The sequence below is a fragment of the Mercenaria mercenaria genome, chromosome 8 (genome assembly GCF_021730395.1).
Source record: "Mercenaria mercenaria strain notata chromosome 8, MADL_Memer_1, whole genome shotgun sequence".
NCBI classification, from domain to species: Eukaryota; Metazoa; Mollusca; class Bivalvia; order Venerida; family Veneridae; genus Mercenaria; species Mercenaria mercenaria.
Genome location: NC_069368.1, coordinates 47094820 through 47116427, shown reverse-complemented (window position 1 = coordinate 47116427; position 21608 = coordinate 47094820). Strand labels below are relative to the sequence as shown.

The 21608-nt window shown below is 35.6% G+C and overlaps 1 protein-coding gene across 2 annotated transcripts; it reads left to right on the top strand.

Annotated features, from left to right (window-relative positions):
* The first annotated feature begins 246 nt into the window (after positions 1-246).
* LOC123566421 (flap endonuclease GEN homolog 1-like) lies at positions 247-18538 on the top strand. 2 transcript variants are annotated; one of them, XM_053549899.1, is made up of 12 exons: positions 247-487; positions 2095-2187; positions 2230-2275; positions 2659-2748; positions 3602-3688; positions 4157-4347; positions 7335-7432; positions 9761-9945; positions 11084-11289; positions 12368-12429; positions 14221-14355; positions 15703-18538. In XM_053549899.1, exons 1-12 carry the CDS (start codon positions 303-305, stop codon positions 16242-16244), a joined length of 1920 nt encoding a protein of 639 aa, XP_053405874.1. In that variant the 5' UTR covers positions 247-302; the 3' UTR covers positions 16245-18538. The 2 variants fall into 2 exon arrangements, with proteins under 2 accessions (XP_053405874.1, XP_053405873.1); XM_053549898.1 differs by having other exon boundaries at positions 248-487; positions 2095-2275.
* The last annotated feature ends 3070 nt before the right edge of the window (positions 18539-21608 follow it).

Here is a 21608-nt window from a genome sequence, read left to right as displayed (position 1 = left end):
AATATAGCTTATTTTCGCACATAAAAAGTTATTTTCGCAAGCGATTTTGACGCATGTTAATTAAAATCGCTAATAATTTCCTAATTGTTGGACTAAAATCGTTTATTTTTGTTTTGTAAGAGTCAAATGATCATCTCTATATAATGATATAAAATAAATTTTAATTAGATATATAATAAAAAATATATGGCTTATTTTCGTAAAAAAATCTTATTTTCGCGAAAATAACCTTATTTTCGCACTTTAGGCCTACCCGATAAGAAGACGCCATTTATGTGTACACTGCAAGGATTGGAAAGTGCATGTCTTGGCATGTCTTGGCAATTATGGGAGTTCATACTCTCTGGAATATTTTAGAGGAAACTGGAGTAGAAATTATTACAGTGCGAGATTTGAGAGGCAAGAAACTTGCAGTCGACTTAAGCTCATGGATTGTTGAATTACAGCAAAGTAAAGTTTCCACACAGTTCCGAAATGCTTACATCAGGTAATTTTCTGATTTTGGGTATTGAATTAATAAGCTTCATTTGAACCTTAATTTCATATACATTATACATTTTGTTTCGACGTAGATATATTATATAACGGACATACAAGAAGAAAGTGATAATCATTTTCTAAAGAATTAAGATTACAAAATTTACATTTTCTATCATTTCGATCACTGTTGTTATATCTACCTCTTTCTATTTCCAAATTATGTGATGATAATCTAAATCTACTAAGAGCAATTCGAAACGTTTTATCTTCAATTATATTTAAGTATTTTTCAAAATTAAATGAATGTTTAAATCTACTATACTGGTACTGATGATAAACCCAAACAGAAAATGAGGTTTTTTACCTGAAACTTTTTTATTTCTGCAAATTGTAATCAATGGTCGGTATCAAAAGAATGCTTATCCTTTGCTGAAAACTTTACATAATTCAAATTTATATTTAGTAAGCAAACTCACACGAAGTGAGGCCCTGAAAGGGGTATTTAAATGGGGACTGTATGAACGTTGACTGATGATAAATATTAATTTCGAACACTTTGTCATTTACAAAATATTCTTGGTATTATTATATTGAAACTTTCCCCAAAAAGCTGCAACAGTCATTCCTGATCAAGTAATGAAAAGTTACCAAATGTCAGGCCTTCATGTTTCGACAGTGAGCATGCGCAAAAAACATCCTCTTCCCCAGTAATTTTGGATAAATATTTTTTATAAAAATAAATGTAAGTCATTTATTTATTCAGAATATTTACCAATTTTGTTTTTGTTTACACTAGTTGGTGTTTTAAGTGGAAACTATTAGATGGTGTGTTCAAATTTATAAATAACCGATTGCAATCGAATATTTCCAAGGTGGCCGACTTTATCATCTGTCCGGGTTTATCATCAGTACCAGTAAGAGAGTAATCGTTGAGAGATTCAAAGTCATTATATTTTAATACAGCATTTATACTTACCATTATATCATTATCGCCTTTTTACATATTCTTTGATGTGTCTTGTGATGTCAAAATCTTCAAATAATTTGATTAAAATTGTATTATTTTCTGATGTCTGTTCCTTTCAAAAAGGTAAAATAATGTGAAATACTTGAACCAGAATCTCTGTCAATATTCAACAAAAACACTAAAAACTAACTAAGTAGGGGCCATGCATCTTCTAAGAGTGATTTCCTTTGCCACATTTGCTTACTTAATCACACTTCTTTGGTAGCTAGTACTTTTACTTAAATTGACTTTCACTTTACTAAATAATTCCTATATAGCTTCTCTCACATTTTTTCTACCAAAATGTCAGAAATACATCCACAATGAATTTTTAACAAAAAACACATTAGTGGCCATGCCAAGTAAAAAATTAGTGTACAATAACCTGTCTGTCATCATGCAACTAGACAAGGTGCCTCCCTTTAGTAGAGTCAAGCCTGATAATGAAAATCCCACTTCTTGGCAACCATTTTAAATGACCATTTGACTATGACAAAGCTGATATTAGGACTAATTGTGACCTCCACCAAATAGCAATATTCAAAACCAAACTTAAGGATTTTCTATTTTCATATGAACCATATTAATAATTCATACTTTTTCTTCAGAAATCTGTTTTTTCGTACGACTGACTTCATGAAAGAAGGTGTAGAGTTGGTATTTGTTACTGATGGTAGAGCACCAGAACTCAAGCAGCAGGCGTTACTGACAAGACAACAGAATCAGTTTGGTTCATCGTCCAGTACAGCTAATACAGGCAGACATTATCTTAGAAATGCTGCGTCATGGGTACTATTTTTTTTTTATCAGTTTAAGCCATATCATATTGCTGGGACTTGACAGCTAGGACATACCCCAGTAAAGCATACTGAAGTTGCATAAGCACTTCTTTTGAGGATACTTAAAGATACTTGTTGCACCAGTATTGACTGAAAGATGAAGGTATTGACTGAGAGGTGACTGAGAAGCAAGAGTAGTGGATGTTAATGTTAAATTGTAATGAGTGTACTTTTGCAGAGAGAAAGGTTTAAGGAGAAATTTAAAAGAAAGCAATAATTTTATTAGGAAGTCGATGCCTTTAATTTTATTTTTTGTGACGAGTTATGTTTGTGATTATAAATGAAGGTACTTCTTGTATTTACTTACAAAACCAAGAATTGCCTTTGTTACAGTGTGTTGAGATGCTGGGGTACCTGGGGTTACCGTGTGTACAGGCTGCTGAGGAAGCAGAGGCTATGTGTGCCTATCTCAACAGTCAACAAGTATGTATATCTCAGAAAGGCTTATCCTCACGTATGATTCACATTTGCTTTTTACTTTTACCATTGCAGTTACATTTGAATAGTGTATTGAATAGTGTGTTTTTCTTTGCCGAATTTATATTTATGCTATTATTAAGACTCAGTCATTGGTGTAGGTATGTCTACTCAGCTATAGACAGGTTTGTCAGCAATGAAGAGTACTTCCATATCTGTAAACCAGAAGTAGATACCAATTGATTGAAATCATGTTCAGTTTTTGCTGCAGTTGATAATGTTGAAAAGCTTAATTTCTCAGCTTAGTGGTAAATGCAAAAATGATGGACCACCTCGATAGCCTAGCTTCGAGTGCGGGAGATTGTGGGTTCGATCCCTGGCTGCGTCATACCAAAGATGTGAAAAATGGAACCAGTAGCTCCCTTGCTTGGCGCTCAGCATTAAAAGGGAAACTGGCCTCTTCTCTCATACCCTCGTGGCGATGGATTCCATCAGGAATGAAGTGACTAGAGTGATTAATATAAGTTGTAGAACTTCCTTCACAAATGACCTAAATTGAATTATGTATGAACTAAATGCAAAAATGAAAGCATGAGGGTACTTGACCAGGATGTGACATTTCTGTTTATTTTGGGTGGTTTTACTCTTGCAATTATGCATGGCCATTTTACAGGAAAGTGTAAACTATACTGTTAATTAAACAAATCGGTAAATGTATCATCAACTTCAAAGTGTGATCTCCAGTGGTAATAAAGCTGTTCATTATTTTTGTTTTGTTTAAGTATCACCTTATTTATCGTATTTGTTAACAAATGACCAAAACTGCACAATACTAATAAATATCCAAACTGTCCTACAGCTAGTGGATGGTTGTCTAACAGACGACAATGATTTCTTCCTTTATGGTGGAAAAACACTTTACCGGAAACTATCTAAACATAATAAGGTAGGAATATTCTGTACATAGTTTTATGATAAGTCTAGTAGAACTGGAATAGAGAACAAATGCACATACAACTTTGACTTGATAGTGTAGGCAGTAAAAAATAGTTGTTAGCTCATCTTAACTAAGGGTGAGCTTTTAATGTAGTCGTATGATACGGTTTCCACCTGGCTTCAACATTATGCATTCTTTGCTTCCAAAGGATCTTCCTACAGATTTTATTGCTTTTCCATGTTATGGTTTATCATGTCATAAATTATTTCATCATTCAGAAAAAAGTGCCATTTTAAGTTTCAAAATTTACTTCCTGAATACCTGTCTGGTGAATTTGTTTACAGTGGCTCACAAACACTGAAAAATGGTTAAAATATCACAATGAATTGCAGGTGAACAGTATGTGAAAATTTTCTTTGGTAGCAACTGTGTTACTGTTGGACTATATATTTGCTGTATGTTGCTGTCATATTTCAGATGTATGTTATTGAAAAGTTTGATATGGATAAGATAAATGCTGACTTAAGACTTGAGCGGAGAGATCTGGTAGCACTGGCGTTGCTGTTAGGCTCCGACTATGATGAGAAAGGTGTTAAATATGTAGGAAAGGAGAAGGGAAAGGCACTTGTAGAACTCCTCAAATCTAGAAAACTTGACGTGCTTGACAGGTAATGTAAAATAAATTTCAGATGTATATCTGTTTCGAAGTAAATATTTAGTGCAAGTGAGATTTAACTGAAGAAATTTATTACTGAAGTGTGAGAGTATATACCCAGTATGATCAAGTATACACTTGTCACACAGTATATGGTCTATCATTTTTTGTTCGATTTTCAAATGAGGCTTATTGCCAGAAACCAGTGTACGCAGTCACGCTTTTTGTTCCAGTTTTGAGAAAATGCCTTTGTTTCAGCGCTACTGTTTTTCTAACTCTAGCTTATATCTTTTTAAAAAATTATTCCACTTTTTAACATTGCACTGAATGCTTCCAAACATCTTCGAATGACAGCTGTAAGCCAGGCTTCATCACTCTGACTTACAAATAACAAAATTATGCTCCCTTTTCACCTAAGAAAACTTCCATAAAGCTTTTGTTTCTAGTGTTATGTGGAAGATTGCCACATAAGCTCAGTGTGCTGTCATCAACCCTTACCCTGCTAAATTTTTAGCTCACCTGTCACAAAGTGACAAGGTGAGCTTTTGTGATCGCGCACCGTCCGTCGTCCGTCCGTCCGTGCGTGCGTGCGTAAACTTTTGCTTGTGACCACTCTAGAGGTCACATTTTTCATGGGATCTTTATGAAAATTGGTCAGAGTGTTCCCCTTGATGATATCTAGGTTAAGTTCGAAACTGGGTCACGTGCGGTCAAAAACTAGGTCAGTAGGTCTAAAAATAGAAAAACCTTGTGACCTCTCTAGAGGCCATATATTTCATGAGATCTTCATGAAAATTGGTCAGAATGTTCACCTTGATGATATCTAAGTCAAGTTCGAAATTGGGTCACATGCCGTCAAAAACTAGGTCAGTAGGTCAAATAATAGAAAAACCTTGTGACCTCTCTAGAGGCCCTATTTTTTATATGGGATCTGTATGAAAGTTAGTCTGAATGTTCATCTTGATGATCTCTAGGTCAAGTTTGAAACTGGGTCACGTGCCTTCAAAAACTAGGTCAGTAGGTCAAATAATAGAAAAACCTTGTGACCTCTCTAGAGGCCATATTTTTCATGGGATCTGTATGAAAGTTGGTCTGAATGTTCATCTTGGTGATATCTAGGTCAGGTTTGAAACTGGGTCAGCTGCAGTTAAAAACTAGGTCAGTAGGTCTAAAATTAGAAAAATCTTTTGACCTCTCTAGAGGCCATATTTTTCAATGGATCTTCATGAAAATTTATCTGAATGTTCACCTTGATTATATCTAGTTGAAGTTCGAAACAGGGTCATGTGCGTACAAAAAGTAGGTCAGTAGGTCTAAAAATAGAAAAACCTTGTGACCTCTCTAGAGGCCATACTTGTGAATGGATCTCCATAAAAATTGGTCAGAATGTTCATCTTGATGATCTAGGTCAAGTTCGAAAGTGGGTCACATGCCATCAAGAAGTAGGTCAGTAGGTCAAATAATGAAAAAACGTTGTGACCTCTCTAGAGGCCATATTTTTCATGGGATCTGTATGAAAGTTGGTTTGAATGTTTATCTTGATGATATATAGGTCAAGTTTGAAACTGGGTCAACTGCGATCAAAAACTAGGTCAGTAGGTCTTAAAATAGAAAAACCTTGTGACCTCTCTAGAGGCCATACCCTTGAATGGATCTTCATGAAAATTGGTCAGAATGTTCACCTTGATGATATCTAGGTCAAGTTTGAAACTGGGTCACGTGCCTTAAAAAACTAGGTCAGTAGGTCAAATAATAAAAAAACCTTGTAACCTCTCTAGAGGCCATACTTTTCATGGGATCTGGGGGCCTCCGTGGCCGAGTGGTTAGAGTCGTTGACTTCAAACCATTTGCCCCTCATCGATGTGGGTTCGAAACCTCATTTGGGGCGTAGAATTCTTCACGTGAGGAAGCCATCCAGCTGGCTTACGGAAGGTCGGTGGTTCTACCCAGGTGCCCGCTCGTGATGAAATATGCACGGAGGGGCACCTGGGGTCTTCCTCCACCATTAAAAAAGCTGGAAAGTCGCCATATGACCTAAAAGTGTGTCGGTGCGACAATAAACCCAACAAAATAAATAAATAAATAAATTTCATGGGATCTGTATGAAAGTTGGTCTGAATGTTCATCTTGATGATATCTAGGTCAGGTTTGAAACTGGGTCAGCTGCAGTTAAAAACTAGGTCAGTAGGTCTAAAATTAGAAAAATCTTTTGACCTCTCTAGAGGCCATATTTTTCAATGGAACTTCATGAAAATTTATCTGAATATTCACCTTGATGATATCTAGGTCAGTTATGAAACTGGGTCACGTGCGGTCAAAAACTAGGTCTGTAGGTGTAAAAATAGAAAAACTTTGTGACCTCTCTAGAGGCCATATTTTTCATGAGATCTTCATGAAAAATGGTCAGAATTTTTATCTTGATAATATCTAGGTTAAGTTCAAAACTGGGTCACATGAGCTCAAAAACTAGGTCACTATGTCAAATAATAGAAAAAACGACGTCATGCTCAAAACTGGTTCATGTGGGAACAGGTGAGCGATTCAGGACCATCATGGTCCTCTTGTTATAATGAACTTGTCCATCTTTCATTTTGGACAGAACCATTATCTGTTAAAAGGGGTGCTTACCAAAATGATACTGACTGAATGTTGAACAGTGCAGATCATGGTCAGACTGCATGGATGTGCATGCTGATCATGATCTACACTGCTGTCAAAGGCAGAATCAATCGTGTCCAGTATGGTAAGGGTTAAACAGCTCTTGGTAATTGTTAATACAAAGTAAAAACTCAGTGACGATGTATTCATTTCACTCAGTGGTTTCACCAAAATTGTTAATGTCAAGCTTTTTTTGTTGAAAACGGAATTGTGATGATATCTGTTTGAGCTGTAAACTCTGGTGAACACCCCTGGACTGTCATGTCCCTCTTGTAATACGTTACATTAAAAATAATATTTTGAATTGGAAATTCATTTCCATCAGTGCTAATTGTTTTGCAGGTTACTGGGTTGGAAAAACAATCAGGAACTAGATAGTATTGAAGAACAGTTGTCAGCAGAAACAAAACAGTCTCACTGCCGCAAGTGTGGACACCTAGGTTTGTATCAATTTTTCTTTATGCCCCCGAAGGGAGGCATATTAGTTTTCAACTGTCTGTCCGTTCATCACAACTTTAACTTTTTGCATGAAGGCACTTTACTCGCGAACCACTGCACCAAGGACCTTCAAACTTCACATGCTGATAGTACTTATTGAGTACACAAACCCTACTGACTTTAGGGTCACCAGGTCAAAGGTCAAGGTCACCAGGTCAAAGGACAAGGCGCTGTGGGGGCATTTGTCACCATTAGTGACAGCTCTTGTTTCATATGGTTTTTAGCTCTGATGCTCCAGCTAAGCTATATGTTCACGTGGTGTCTGCTGTCATCTGTTTATGGTCTGTCAGTTTTTATTTTCTTTATGCAACTCTTCTGAAACCATTTATTTGATGTTGATTAACTTCCCTTTCCAAAGTTGTTATAACGATTCCAGTTGCCAAAAGGGGCTGCCAAATTTAAAATTAGATAAAAAGGGTTGAAAATTATTTCTGACATTTCAGAAGAATTTGGCAGAAATGTTTCTTGTATAATTCTTTACTAAAATTGTTCAAGCTGAGCAATTCAGAACAAAAACACAGCTGCAAGAGGTTCTTTTAACCCTTACCTGCTAAATTTCTAAAATGAACTTGTCCATCTTCCAATTTGGACAGTACTATTAACTGTTAAAAGGGGTGCTTACCAAAAACATACTGGCTGAATAGTGAACAATGCAGATCATGATCAGACTGCACAGATGTGCAGGCTGATCATGATCTACACTGGTCGCAAAGACAGAATCAATCGTGTCCAGCATGGTAAGGGTTAGGACCCTACCAGTTAAAATTGATGTTGTACTACTACAAGTTTGCCCTCTGTCTGTCTGTCTTCTGCTTGTATAAAATAATAATCTATGCATAACTTTGGATAAATGAATAACAAATTAATGTAAAATTTTATCAACTACTGCTTTATAATACTTTATATAAATGTGTAGTTATGCTATTAAGTTAATGCCACTATTGACTGACGCTACTTTAATGCATTACTTTTACAAGTGTTTGAAGCTGATAAGAAATAACAGGAAACATCAGATTGAAATAATTGTGTCTCCTTCAAAGAAGAGGAGGTATATTGTTTTGCTCTTGTTGGTTAATCTGTGTTTAGGGTATACAGTAGTAAATAACTTTGCTGTATGTTCTGTATAAAATTAGCAATCTTCTGAGAGCTGTAACACATAGCCAGTTCCATTTTAAAAAAGGATTACTAGCATTATGTTTTTAAATGGCCTATAAACCACAAAAGAACACCTAGAGAGATTTTTAGTCTGACAGGTCAACAATATGGAGTATCTTCCAAACTGACAGCTAAAATGTGTGTAATAAGGTTTGTTTACATTTCTTTAAATGCAAAAAATCTCCTTAGAAATGCTACCAGAATGTCAGGTATAGGTCCACAATGAAATAAAAACAGGACCTGAATACATAAAAATAAAAATGCCACTGTAACGGGAAAAATGGAGGATTCTTTCTTTCCACCGTTATCTGACTAGCCCAGAAGTGCTGTTTGATTACCTGTTTAGTACTATTCTACCTTTAGACACTTAAGTTTCCAACCATCAACTGGTGAATACTTTGGCCTTTGATAATGCATCATAAGACAAAGGCCTGTGGTCAATAGGAGATATTTGAGAGCAGTAGATCAAAGGTCAAGGTCACAGTGACCTTCAGACTGAAATAAAGGCTTCAGCTTGATAGAAAGAGAAGACTTGGACCTGCAGTAGTCAGACTTCACAAGATGATTGCCTATGGTCAGTAGATAATCATTATTGTTTTGAAGTCAGTAGGTCAAAGGTCTAGATCACATTGACCTTAAAACTGGAAACAGTTTCAGCTCAGGAACTTGAGAAAGCTTGTCAAACTTTGTAGGAGGATTGGCTTAGTCAAATGATAACTGGCTTGTAGGTCAAAGGTCAAGTTCATTGTGACCTTTAGACTGAAAACAGTTTCCAGACAGTAAGTGTGAAAGACTCTGCCTTATGTCTGTCAATTTTAATACGATAATTGTGGTGAAATGATGACCCTTATTATCTTAGGTCTGTAGGTCGATGGTCACGATCGGAGATTCAAAGTGGTTATTAATCAATTGCTTGGAAAAAGATGGGGTCATACAGCAGTCATAAGATCTGTTTTGTTGTTAGGTCAAAGGTCAAGGTCCAAACAAATTATACACTCTGTAACTGTTTACAGGCCATCATAGGGTCATAATGTGTTTTACAACAACATTTTGTGATTTCCATAAGATTGATTTTCGGACCAGTTCTAAAAAAGTACATGCTCTATGTATTTTAGGTCGTGTTAGTGCCCATGAAGCATCTGGCTGCAGTGTGTGTGGGATTGACTCAGGATGTCAGGAATCATCAAAGGTTACGTGTCAGTGTGCATGGCACAAACAAGAAGCCCTAAAGAAGCAACATAAACTTGAGCTATCACTTAGACAGAAGTCATTGCAGAATGAATCATTTCCAAATGAGAAGGTATATTCTTATAAAAGATATGATATATTTTTCCTGTGGGGTGGGGTTGGGGGCATATAGTGTTGCTGCTGTCCTAGTCCAACTTGTGACATAACTATCAGTTTCATTTCATTTCAGTCTGATATTACGTCCAGCTCAGCCATGTCCGAAAACAGAAATAATCATTAGTGATTACCATCTGAAATAAGGCTTCTCTTTATGAAAAACAAAAGAAATATAATTTACTGTAGGCAATACATTTATCTCTTGAACAGAAATGTTATTTCACATGTTCTGCAATAAACCTATAGAAAAACATTATCAAATATATGCATGAAAATACAGCATTTAGCAGTGTGAAGTCGTGCTCATTTGCTCATTTGCTCACCAAACTTTATTCTGGGTGTTTATGAAGGAACAAGCATATGAGAACAGATATGGATAGATCTCTCCCCAGATCTGTTTTGTTTTCAAATGTAGTAATTTAACTTTAGATCCATGTACAATAATGAAATACTGTTGAAAAATGGTGTTAAACCCAAAACAAACAAACAAAACAAAACAAATAATATTGTGCTAATACACTTTATCAGCCTTGTGCTCCCATTACATGATGGTGAATGGAATGCCCCAAAAGTGATGTAATAAAGCTGTGACGTCACCAATGGCGAAAAACAAATTGATAATTTAGGTCAGTGGGTTACTTTCTTCAGGTACTGCGAAGTGCTCGTGACATGACATATCGCATATTACTCTAAAACAAGCACAAGTCTTAGAATGAATTTGCTATTCAGAAGTATTTTTCTTTTCGCCATTAAATCATTATGCCAGCAGTCATGTCTGAAAAACTAGTTTATGAATTATGTCCCCCCCCCCCCCCCCCACCCCCCATTTCATAGCATACCAAATGTGTAGCAATTATATCAGTTTTAATGTTTCACAAAGGGGAGTAACAAATCAAAATTTTTTTTTTTGATGATAATTTAAAATTAGCTATATTTTTAAAATAAAAAAGTTTTCACATCCACACTGAAAGTTCTTTAAAATATGATACGATTGGTATCTTTATGTAATTTGAAAAGAAATTATTAATAAGAAAAACATTCGTTACAGAATAGAAGTATCATTCACTAGGCTTATTAAAATACCAATCTTTCAGGTGATACAAGAATACCTTAATCCACATCTCCAGTCATGTAAGGAAATCACCAAACCTTCAATGAATGTACCAAAACTAATGGCATTCATGAAATCTCATTTTGGCTGGACATCTGACAAGGCTTTAGAAAAATTGGTTCCCATTGTGATCTTAAATGAGCTTAGAGAAAAGGGGAGCCAATCTGATCTCATGTTCACTCCAATCAGGTAAGGACTTAGCAGGGCCTCCACTTGGCCTCAGAAAGTTGTAGCCACTTTTTGAGAGAAACTGCCATATTGAAGCTGAATTGCTGAAATTTGGCCACATTTCAATAAAATTCTTGTAGCCACTTTCAAAAATCTGTAGCCAGTTCTTTGAATTTGTAGCATTTGGCTACATTGGCGAATGGCAGAGGAGGCCCTGCTTAGTATGTTTTAATATAAAATACTAGCAATAGGAATTGTTTATCAGTTGAGCATGTAGGAAATGACAAGAGCAGTGATCTAGAGTTTGTACAAGTAAAACTGGAAAGATGTGATGTGACCTTACCTGTTGATTATAAAAGTCAGCACAGAAGGGTCAAACTTTCTCATGCTTATTTAAGCTTGACTTTATGAAGGATACAAAGAGCTATGAGGTACAGACAAGTAATGAGTTACAAGTAGTATGAGCTTCAAACCAGTAATTTTTCATGTCTGCCCTGTAAACTTTTTTATGCATGAATGGATATTTTAATAACTTGACACAAACATTTACCATCTGTAAAAAAGACAGTGTGTCACATGCAAGACTCGGCCATCTATCTGAAAAGTTACAGTCACAGAGGTCAAAAATTTGAAAAAGTTTTAGTTTTTTTTTTTCTTGTACAGTCTGAAACTCCTTTAAACATGGATGTATAATCAAATTACTTGGTGTAAACATTGCTATAACAAACTTAACATGTCCGTAGCAAGACTTTGAACCCTAGTTCAAATGCTAGCTCAAAAGTCTTGTTCAGACTTAAGACACGCACTTCTGTGCCCTTACATTTAGTAGCACAAGTAATGCCCTATGGTGACGTGTCTAGTTTTATGCAAAGACTGATATTCAGATAACATGGCACAAACATTTACCATAAAAGACAACAGTGTTATGTGGCATAAAGGTCAAGACTCTGACTAAGTTATGTTTGAACTTGGTATTGTCAAGGTTAGTCTTATTGACCTTCACTTATCAAGTTCATTGCTTAAACAGGTAAGTGGTTATGCTTTTTTGTTTTTATTTCAGTTTCACTGATAGGAGCATAATAAATATATTCTGTTTCAGGATATTGAGAAGTTGTAAAGAAAGTCATGTAGACTGTTATGAAGTGACATGGGATAAAACTGGTATGTTAATTCTTAATGCAGGTGATGTAACTTCTTAATTAATGTATTTAAACTTTTTACAGCTCATGTTTTCTTCTTCAGACAAAGCATTTGATTATATTGTTTGCTTATTATGACTTTATTACAGTTGTACAGTACTGTTGTGGTTAACTTACCCTAACCAGTCTTCTTAGCTTTAATGTTTTTGATATTAACTTACCCTAACAGTTATTTCTGGCTTTAATACATATAAACTCTGTCTTGCATGGTGAAAACTTTTTTCCTGATTTTTTGCACCTTTTGAAAAATAAAGATTATGACTTTATTGATTAGGACTGAATGTAAGTCATTTATAACACAGTATAAATGGCAAAAAGCAATTGATTTTGCCTTTGCGAACAGTGCAGACCAAGATCATCCTGCACATCTGTTCAGGCTGATTTTGGTCTGCACTGTTCGCTATTCAGTCAGTAAATTTTCAGTGAAAATCCCTTCGAATACTAATACTGTCAAAATTAAATGAGCCGTGCCATGAGAAAACCAACATAGTGGGTTTGCGACCAGCATGGATCCAGACCAGCCTGCGCATCCGCGCAGTCTGGTCAGGCTCCATGCTGTTCGCTTTTAAAGCCTATTGGAACTGGAGAAACTGTTAGCGAACAGCATGGAGCCTGACCAGACTGCGCGGATGCGCAGGCTGGTCTGGATCCATGCTGGTCGCATACCCACTATGTTGGTTTTCCCATGGCACGGCTCAAATGATGGACCAATCCATTTTGAAAATATAGCAGGGGTAAAGGTTAAAAGCCTTACTGAAAGTAAATCCCCAAAAGGAAATTTAGTTGTTTTGTATGCACTATTAACTGATAATATTACAAGAAATCATGAGTGTTGCTATTTTCTCAGACATAGCATTTTTATGCCCCCAAAGGGAGGCATATAGTTTTTGAACCGTCTGTCGGTCTGTCCGCAATTTTCGTGTCCGGTCCATATCTTTGTCATTGATGGATGGATTTTCAAATAACTTGGCATGAATGTGTACCACAGTAAGACGACGTGTCGCGCGCAAGACCCAAGTCCGTAGCTCAAAGGTCAAGGTCACACTTTGACGTTAAAGGTCATTTTTCATGATAGTGCATTCATGTCCGGTCCATATCTTTGTCATCCATGGATGGATTTTCAAATAACTTGGCATGAATGTGTACCACAGTAAGACGACGTGTCGCGCGCAAGACCCAAGTCCGTAGCTCAAAGGTCAAGGTCACACTTAGACGTTAAAGGTCATTTTTCATGATAGTGCATTCGTGTACGGTCCATATCTTTGTCATCCATATGGATTTTCAAATAACTTGGCATGAATGTGTACCACAGTAAGACGACGTGTCATGCGCAAGACCCAGGTCCGTAGCTCAAAGGTCAAGGTCACACTTAGATGTATAAGGTCATATTTCATGATAGTGCATTGATGGGCGTGTCCGGTCCATATCTTTGTCATTCATGCATGAGTTTTAAAATTATTGGGCATGAATGTGTACCACAGTAAGACGACATGTCGCGCGCAAGACCCAGGTCCATAGGTCAAAGGTCCTAATCTCTAACATCGGCCATAACTATTCATTCAAAGTGCCATCGGGGGCATGTGTCATCCTATGGAGACAGCTCTTGTTTGGAGGTATGATTAACTTGTAGTGATAGCTCTAGTTAGTGTATTAATTAGAGAAGATTTACAGTCCTACACACACATTCTTACCATTAGACCAATTCATTTATTGTTTTACCTTTCCCTTGTTTTGTCTTTTCATCATACAACAGACAAAAATGACTGGGCTGGAACAAATTTTTCAACTAACATACAGAAGAAAATAGAGAAAGGTTTGTTCAGCACTGTATACCCAGCCATGGTGTCTCAGTATGAGAAGTCACAGATGCAGAGGAAGTCAGCAAGTGGTAAATATCTATATCTAGAAGTCTGTTAAAAAAAGTTTGTGAGGAACATTTGCAATATCATTTGTTGTAGTCTCTTATATACAGTGAAGTAAAATGACTGGGATCTTACAAGAAACAGGCAACTAAACAATCAGAGTCAAGACCCAGGGAGGTCAAAAGCTTTCATGGCAAATTAAAAATAAAAGTAAGACATCCAGCTATTTTTTTTTCAGCTCACCAGAGCACTATATTTTTTTATATGAAAATGCTGTCTATATTTTTATTATATAATTAAAGGTTCAAGAAGAGCTATTAGTATAGGTGTATGTTCTGACCTCCATTGTTCATCTTCTACAAATAACTTAAACATTTTCTATTCATAAAATGACACCAGACTTTGTATGTGGCATCCTAGCATAGACCTTTCTCAGGTTTCTTGAAATGGTTTACTTGACCCATTTTGGAGCTAAAAATGGAGAAAAAAATGGTTTAATCAACTCTTTTCAGGAATCACTTCATGGATTTTAATCCTTGTATGGGCTTCTCTAAAATTTGTTCAGAGGCCACCAAAATTAGAAATTTGAAAACCCTTTAAACTAGTTTTTCTGATGAACCATGTGATAATTTTTAACCGAAAATGGGCTGTTCCTTGTATTGGCCTCTTTTAGATTTGCTACAATAGTTCAGCTTCTACTTTTATGTTTTGTTGTTGAGTTTAACAGTCACAGTTATAGGTCTAATGGTGACATTCCAGCTTTGATAGTGGAGTAAGGCCAATGTTGCCCATGTGGACATTATGTCAGTCACTGATTGACATCTGGGTGGAATCACTGACCTTCCACATTCCAGCTGAATGACCTCCAGGCATGAAAGAATTTTACACCCAAAGTTTGATCCTTTTAGGGGCCACAAAAGCTAAAAATAGCAAATCATAACTTCTTTTCCTTGCGATGATGCATGTACTTTCACCAATTTTGGTACATATAATCCTTTATTTGTCTCTGCCAAACTTGTTAAACTTTTACTCCTTTTTGGGACTGCCAGAGCTAAACGAAATAAAAAAAACAAAACAACTCTTTAAGCCACTTCTTTAAATGAACTTTTGATGTATCTTCACCAAACTTGGTCTGCTGCATCCTTGTATGGACTTCTCTCAAGTTTGTTAACATGGTTTTAGGGTCCACCTGAGCTAAAACTTGAAGAACTAAAAACAACTTCAGAAACCTTTAAACAGCTTGTTGTTACTATTCATTAAACTTTCATGTGTTTTGACATATATACAAGGTCAAACTGTCAAGGTCAAGAGAGTGACTTTAGGCCATCATCGTTGTTTTGCCTTTTTGTAAATCATGCCTTTTTTATCTTCAGGAAAGAAGAGAAAGCCTGAGGTAGACAAAGGTCAATTAAAACTGACACAATACAAAAAAATCAAGAAAAAGCTGCCTTTTAATGAAGAAGAGAGTGGGAGAACTCAGAAAACAGATTTTGTTGATATTTATGACATCAAAAACGTAAGTAGTACATCTACAGACACAGCAAACAAGACAACAGCAGATCACAGTGAAGATGCTGATGAGAAAGTAGATACTACTAGTCATGATATAGTATCTGGCTCTAAATTAGATACCAGATATAATGTGGAACCTGAAACTTCATGTAGTATTCCCATTGGGTCTCCATCTGGTCAAAATAGAAAATCTCATGGAAATGCTAAACTGCAAAAAAGTAAGATGGGTAAAAAAGGTGGGAGTGGAAAAAGAACAGTTGACAAAAAATCCACAACAGACTTGTCTCAGGCTTCTATTAAGAACTTTTTTGCAAGGAGAGAAATTAAGTCCGACACAAAAGCTATGGAATTCAAGCAAAATGACACAACTGCCTTCAAGACATTAAATAATTCAACTGGTTAACAAGATACTGTTAAAAGAATATACTGTGAAATCATAAATATTCGTGGGGGACTAATTTTCGTGGTTGAGTCAATCCACGAAATTTAATCCCAACAAACAAGTAAAAATCCCATTCATTTTATGTTGTAAAATTGAAATCCACGAATTCATATCCCCACGGAATTTCTGTTTAGACCCCAACCATGAAATTTCATGCCCACGAAATTAAATGATTTTACAGTAAACATAGCTTGATCTGTAAGAAAGGGAATTTCAAACTAGAGATATTTCTTGGTGCCAAAGAAGGATATCGTTGATTCAGTGGTGACAGCCACTCAAATGACAAAGAGTGTTTCTAAAAGATAAATACATGTTATTCCATCCATAACAAGTAACAGAAACTGTACAAACTATAAATTAAATGTATTGAAAGTATGCACATCTAGACACATACGTTTTAAAAAGTGAGTTATTTCACATAGTCATACTCAAAATATATCCCTTCATTCATTTATACCCCTAGTTTCAAAAATTACCAAACTGGGTCAACACATGTATCACCGCCAAGGGGTAAGGTCACTTTCCCATATATGTTCAAAGCAACTTTTACCCTTATCATGCTGGTTCCTATTGATTCTGCCTTTGCAGCCAGTGAAGATCATGATCAGTCTGATCAAGATCTGTACTTTTTGCCATTCAGTCAGTATCTTTTTTGGTAAGCACCCATTGTCTTGTTTGATATTTCTCTTAGTATCCTGTGTCAAATATTCTTGACAGAAAACACTGGCACTACTTCAAAATAATTTCATAGACATCCTCCTTGCATAACCATCTACCAGAACTGTTAAATCACACATTGTAATTCAGGTGATAAATCTGGGGCCATCATGGCTCTCTTGTATAAACCATTAGCCTGGACTGGTACATCATTCAATCTGGGCAGTACCATTAATTATTCAAGGGGTGTTCACTGAAAATTTACTGACTGAAGAGCGAACAGTGCAGACCATGATCAGACTGCACAGATGTGCAGGCTGATCTTGATCTGCACTGGTCGCAAAGACAGATACAATTGCCGCCAGTAGGCTAAAGGTTAAAGTATCCAATAAGGGCAATTTTATACATTTTTGATACCTTTTCATATACTTGTCTTGTAAATGATTTATAAAAGTAAATTTTCAGTCATTTGATTAGTATAATTTTAAAGAACTTTTTGTATTTTTCAGAAATATCCTTAATTTTTTAAAGCTTCGATTTTTAAAGCGTTTTTTAATAACTTGAAATAGTTCATAATTCTGATTTACAAGTACAAAAAAAAATTGTCTGTGTAAATTTCATCTTTTTACTGAAGAATTCCAAGAAAATTGTCAAAAATACATTTGAAACCCAGTACATTGGTGATATGTGACATAAACTGAGTTCACAAATGGTTTACACAGAAGTTTTACAGGAGGACGCTAGATTGCTAAGATCAATGAAAACTGGTGTTCAGGTGTTTGTTATTTGATATTTACCACACACTTCAAGAAAGTTGTCTTTGTTTAAAATGTATGATCATATTATTCCTTAATACCATGGTAATATGTGCTTCCAGCACACTATTGATATAAGTTGAAGAGGAGGCTTTCTGTTATTGACAGTCTACCTTTAAAGTTGATTAATCAGATTTTCACCAACTAATGCGTTTGGTCAAAACTTTAACAACTATTCTAATATGCTTGTCTCTGTTAAAACACTCTTATGCTAGAATGACGTCACATTAACAAGCGCTGAGGTCAATGTTTTTGTTGCAACAAAGAAAGAGCGGTTCTATATTTTATCTACTTTTTAGATCAAAGGCATATTAGAATCGAAATAATTTATTGCAAAATCGTGTTTTAACACTATTTATACACTCGGGCGTAAATACGTCGTACAAATAATTGCATGAGGGCGTAGCCCGATGTATAACAACCCATCATGCATAAAGTGTTAAAACACTCTTTTGCTATAAATTATTTCTTAAATCATTTACACTTATTTGTGTTCACCGTGTCTTTAGTACATGTTAGATTTTCACTTGAAGTATTTTCAAAATTTGATTTTTCTATCTCCCTTGTCCAACCTAGATAGTGTTAATTTCAACACAAGTATGAATTTAATAGAGCAATGTTGGCAGTAAATATTTTGCCAGGCAATAACAGCTTTTGTACACTTTGATATGCTTGCAATAGATTATTGTTATGTTGATTTAAACTCTTGTTATTTTATTAATCACTGTACTGATCAAAATATGATTTATACTCTAGTCATAAATATTAAAGATTTTTATACAGTTTTCTCGTTTTATTTGCATCCTGTTTTTGACCATACATATTATATTTAGTCCCCTACCCATTTGTCACCTGAGGTAGGGTTTGCCCCTATCCATCAGTAAATCTGCAATATCATATACAAGATTACATTAAAAAAATGAACGTGACTTGAATCCTTAAGGACGTATGCTAGAATTTGGGGCGAAATTTTTCCCAATAACAGAATTTCTTCAAACTTTGGATATTGAAAGACAATCATCTAAGAAACAAAATTATGCAATAAAAATCAAAGGTCACCGTTACTGAAAAAGAGTTAACTGTCCTTGAAAAAGGCATTTCCCTCCAAAAAATACATTTTCAAGGGCAGATAACTCTTTTCAATACCAGAGACTATGATTTTTATTGCATATATGATTGTCCTTCAATATCCAAAGTTTGAAGAAATTCTGTTACTGGAAAAAAATTCGACCATCTCATATTCAGGGAATTCTAGCGTAAGCCTTTTAATAGGTACATTTTTTCCTAGAGTCTGGTACATGAGTGAATGGCAGTATGAAGTATGCACATTCTTTTATTTTGTTGCAGCATGAAACAAATGTTGATTGCAAAAGTCAAAAGATGAATCTGGTGTTTTTTTCAGTTACCTTGGGAGTTATTATAATAATTATAATAATGAATATAAGAATTAAATCTGTACCTTTATTTAGGGAGATAACACATTAAAAAATATACAGTTATGTACATCTTATTTCAAATTTAAAAATATTCCAACAACGTACATGTACAGTCAGAAATATGTAATCACTGGAACAGGTAACACAACATACATACCATCACCATTTGCACATGATATGGTCAAATGACTGACCTATTCATGTATTTTACCATAGGCTCTCATATTTCATATGGAAACAAAACTTAATACGCATTCTAACTCCAGCAAATTTGTTTTCCTATTAAAGAAAGAAGATAGAAAATTCTTATGATATTTGAAAATGAACAATTGATGATTCTGTAATTTATAATTTAGATAGGTCTTACTTTTCTTGCTTACTGGACTGGGGTTTCTGGTGATTTAACCAGTGCTGGAAAACTCCATCATACACTCAAGGGTGTAAACCGACTCGTGCTGTATATGACGTATAACGAACTACATCTATGTAGTAATTTCCGAACTATATCTATGTAGTAATTTCATGCCTTAATTATTATTTTTAACATAAAACTGGGCAAAAATCAAATACCTTCATAGTTCCTCTTTGTTCCTTATTATATATTTATCGATTCAAAAAATGTTATTTTACAAAAAACTGTTTGATTATGGTAACATAAATGCCCTAAAGTTCACTTGCACATATTTAAACACGACATTAAGAGCTCTTTCATAGCATATCTAAGACGTTACAAAAAACTGTTTGATTATAGTAACATAAATGCCCTAAAGTTCACTTGCACATATTTAAACATGACATTAAGAGCTCTTTCATAGCATATCTAAGACGTGCTACTCGGATAGCATAAATGACTGGGTTTAAGGTTTGGTTCAGAAACATAAAGACGTAAAATCCTCCGCGCAGTTGGAATGGCGGTGTAAGCTGTAGCCCTATCAGTCCCACGACAACCGGCCACATGCTGACGTTGAAAACCATCAGAAGAAGTCCTATGGTCACCATAACATGTATACTTCTATGTCGCCGCTTTTTACTGGAGTTACCTTCCGTAACGGGATTTTCCCGATTCGCTTTAGATACAGTTCCATTTGATTTAAATCTACATGTTTTTGTAATATTTTCTGGAGTGTTGTCCATCTTGGTAGTATTTGCTGTAGAAATTCTTTCTACCTGTTCAACTACTTCCGAACGTCTTGCAAAATGCATTTCTGATGTTTTTAATACAGCATTCCTTGTTTCTGACGACTTCATGGAAGGTATCTTAAGAATCCCTTCTGATGCCTGAAAACAGGTAGATGAAAACGTGTTTGTTTCTTGACAATCATGGAAATCTGATACAAAGCGGGAATGTACTGTTTCTGAAAGCTCAGAGAGGGGAACTTCTCGAGGCCGTTCTAATGACTGAATTTGCCGAGAAGAAGTTTTGCCCTTGATTTGTTCTTGCGTTTCTGAATGCACTGAAGGAGGTGTTAATACAGACACGCTCCTCTGGAAACTGTCCGCTATAAACACTTTCAGGGATGCCATACATTCCAATCTATCCGATATTTGACTTGTCATGTTATTGAACTCATCAGTTGTTCCACATTTCTGAAGAGGTAACTGACTGGATGTAACTTGATTTTCAGGACATATTGCCGATGTAAAGTCGAAACAGTCGGTCTCATTTCCAACAGTAGTATCTCCATTCGGAGATGAAATATAAGAGATGGTGTCGTCTGTAATGGTATTCTTTTCTCTTTGGTTACGCTCATGCATTTGGTTTGTGAAGTCTTCTGTATGAACTGGGTAGAGAATTGGCTGAACAACTCGTATTTTCCGCCATAATATTACAGAGGTTACGACAAAGAGAACATTAGTGATGAGCCAAGGCACTGACGTCATGATCGTCTGAAAAATTATCACTGACCTTGAACTCAAACCCAGTGCTGTAACATTGGAAAAACATGCATTCTTGTATTCTGCGAGTTCTTTACCCGGAACAAAATATGGTATAGCTACAAGTATAGAAGCGCTAATCCATATCGCCACACTTCGTTTGTAGGGACTTAAACCAGGTCTTTGTAAATGGTTAATATTCACTGCTACGCAATATCTGTCCATACACAAAGCTAAAATATGATTTAAAGAAATACACTGCATTGTAACATAAAGGTACGTTCTTAAATAACATAACTGCAAAGGCCACTGTTGGAAAGGCACAATCCACGTGATGCAAATCAAGGTGTTTACAATAGAAATCACAAAGTCACTCATAATGTTGCATATCATATTCTTTGTGTCCCTTATCCAAACAGCATTTTTGTTACGATAAAAGCACAGTAAGAGAATTCCATTCCACAGTATTCCGGGAATTGTAAACCCAAATACAAAACAGTTTGATTTTGCATCCTTTTCAAAGTTCGTAACATTATCATTTG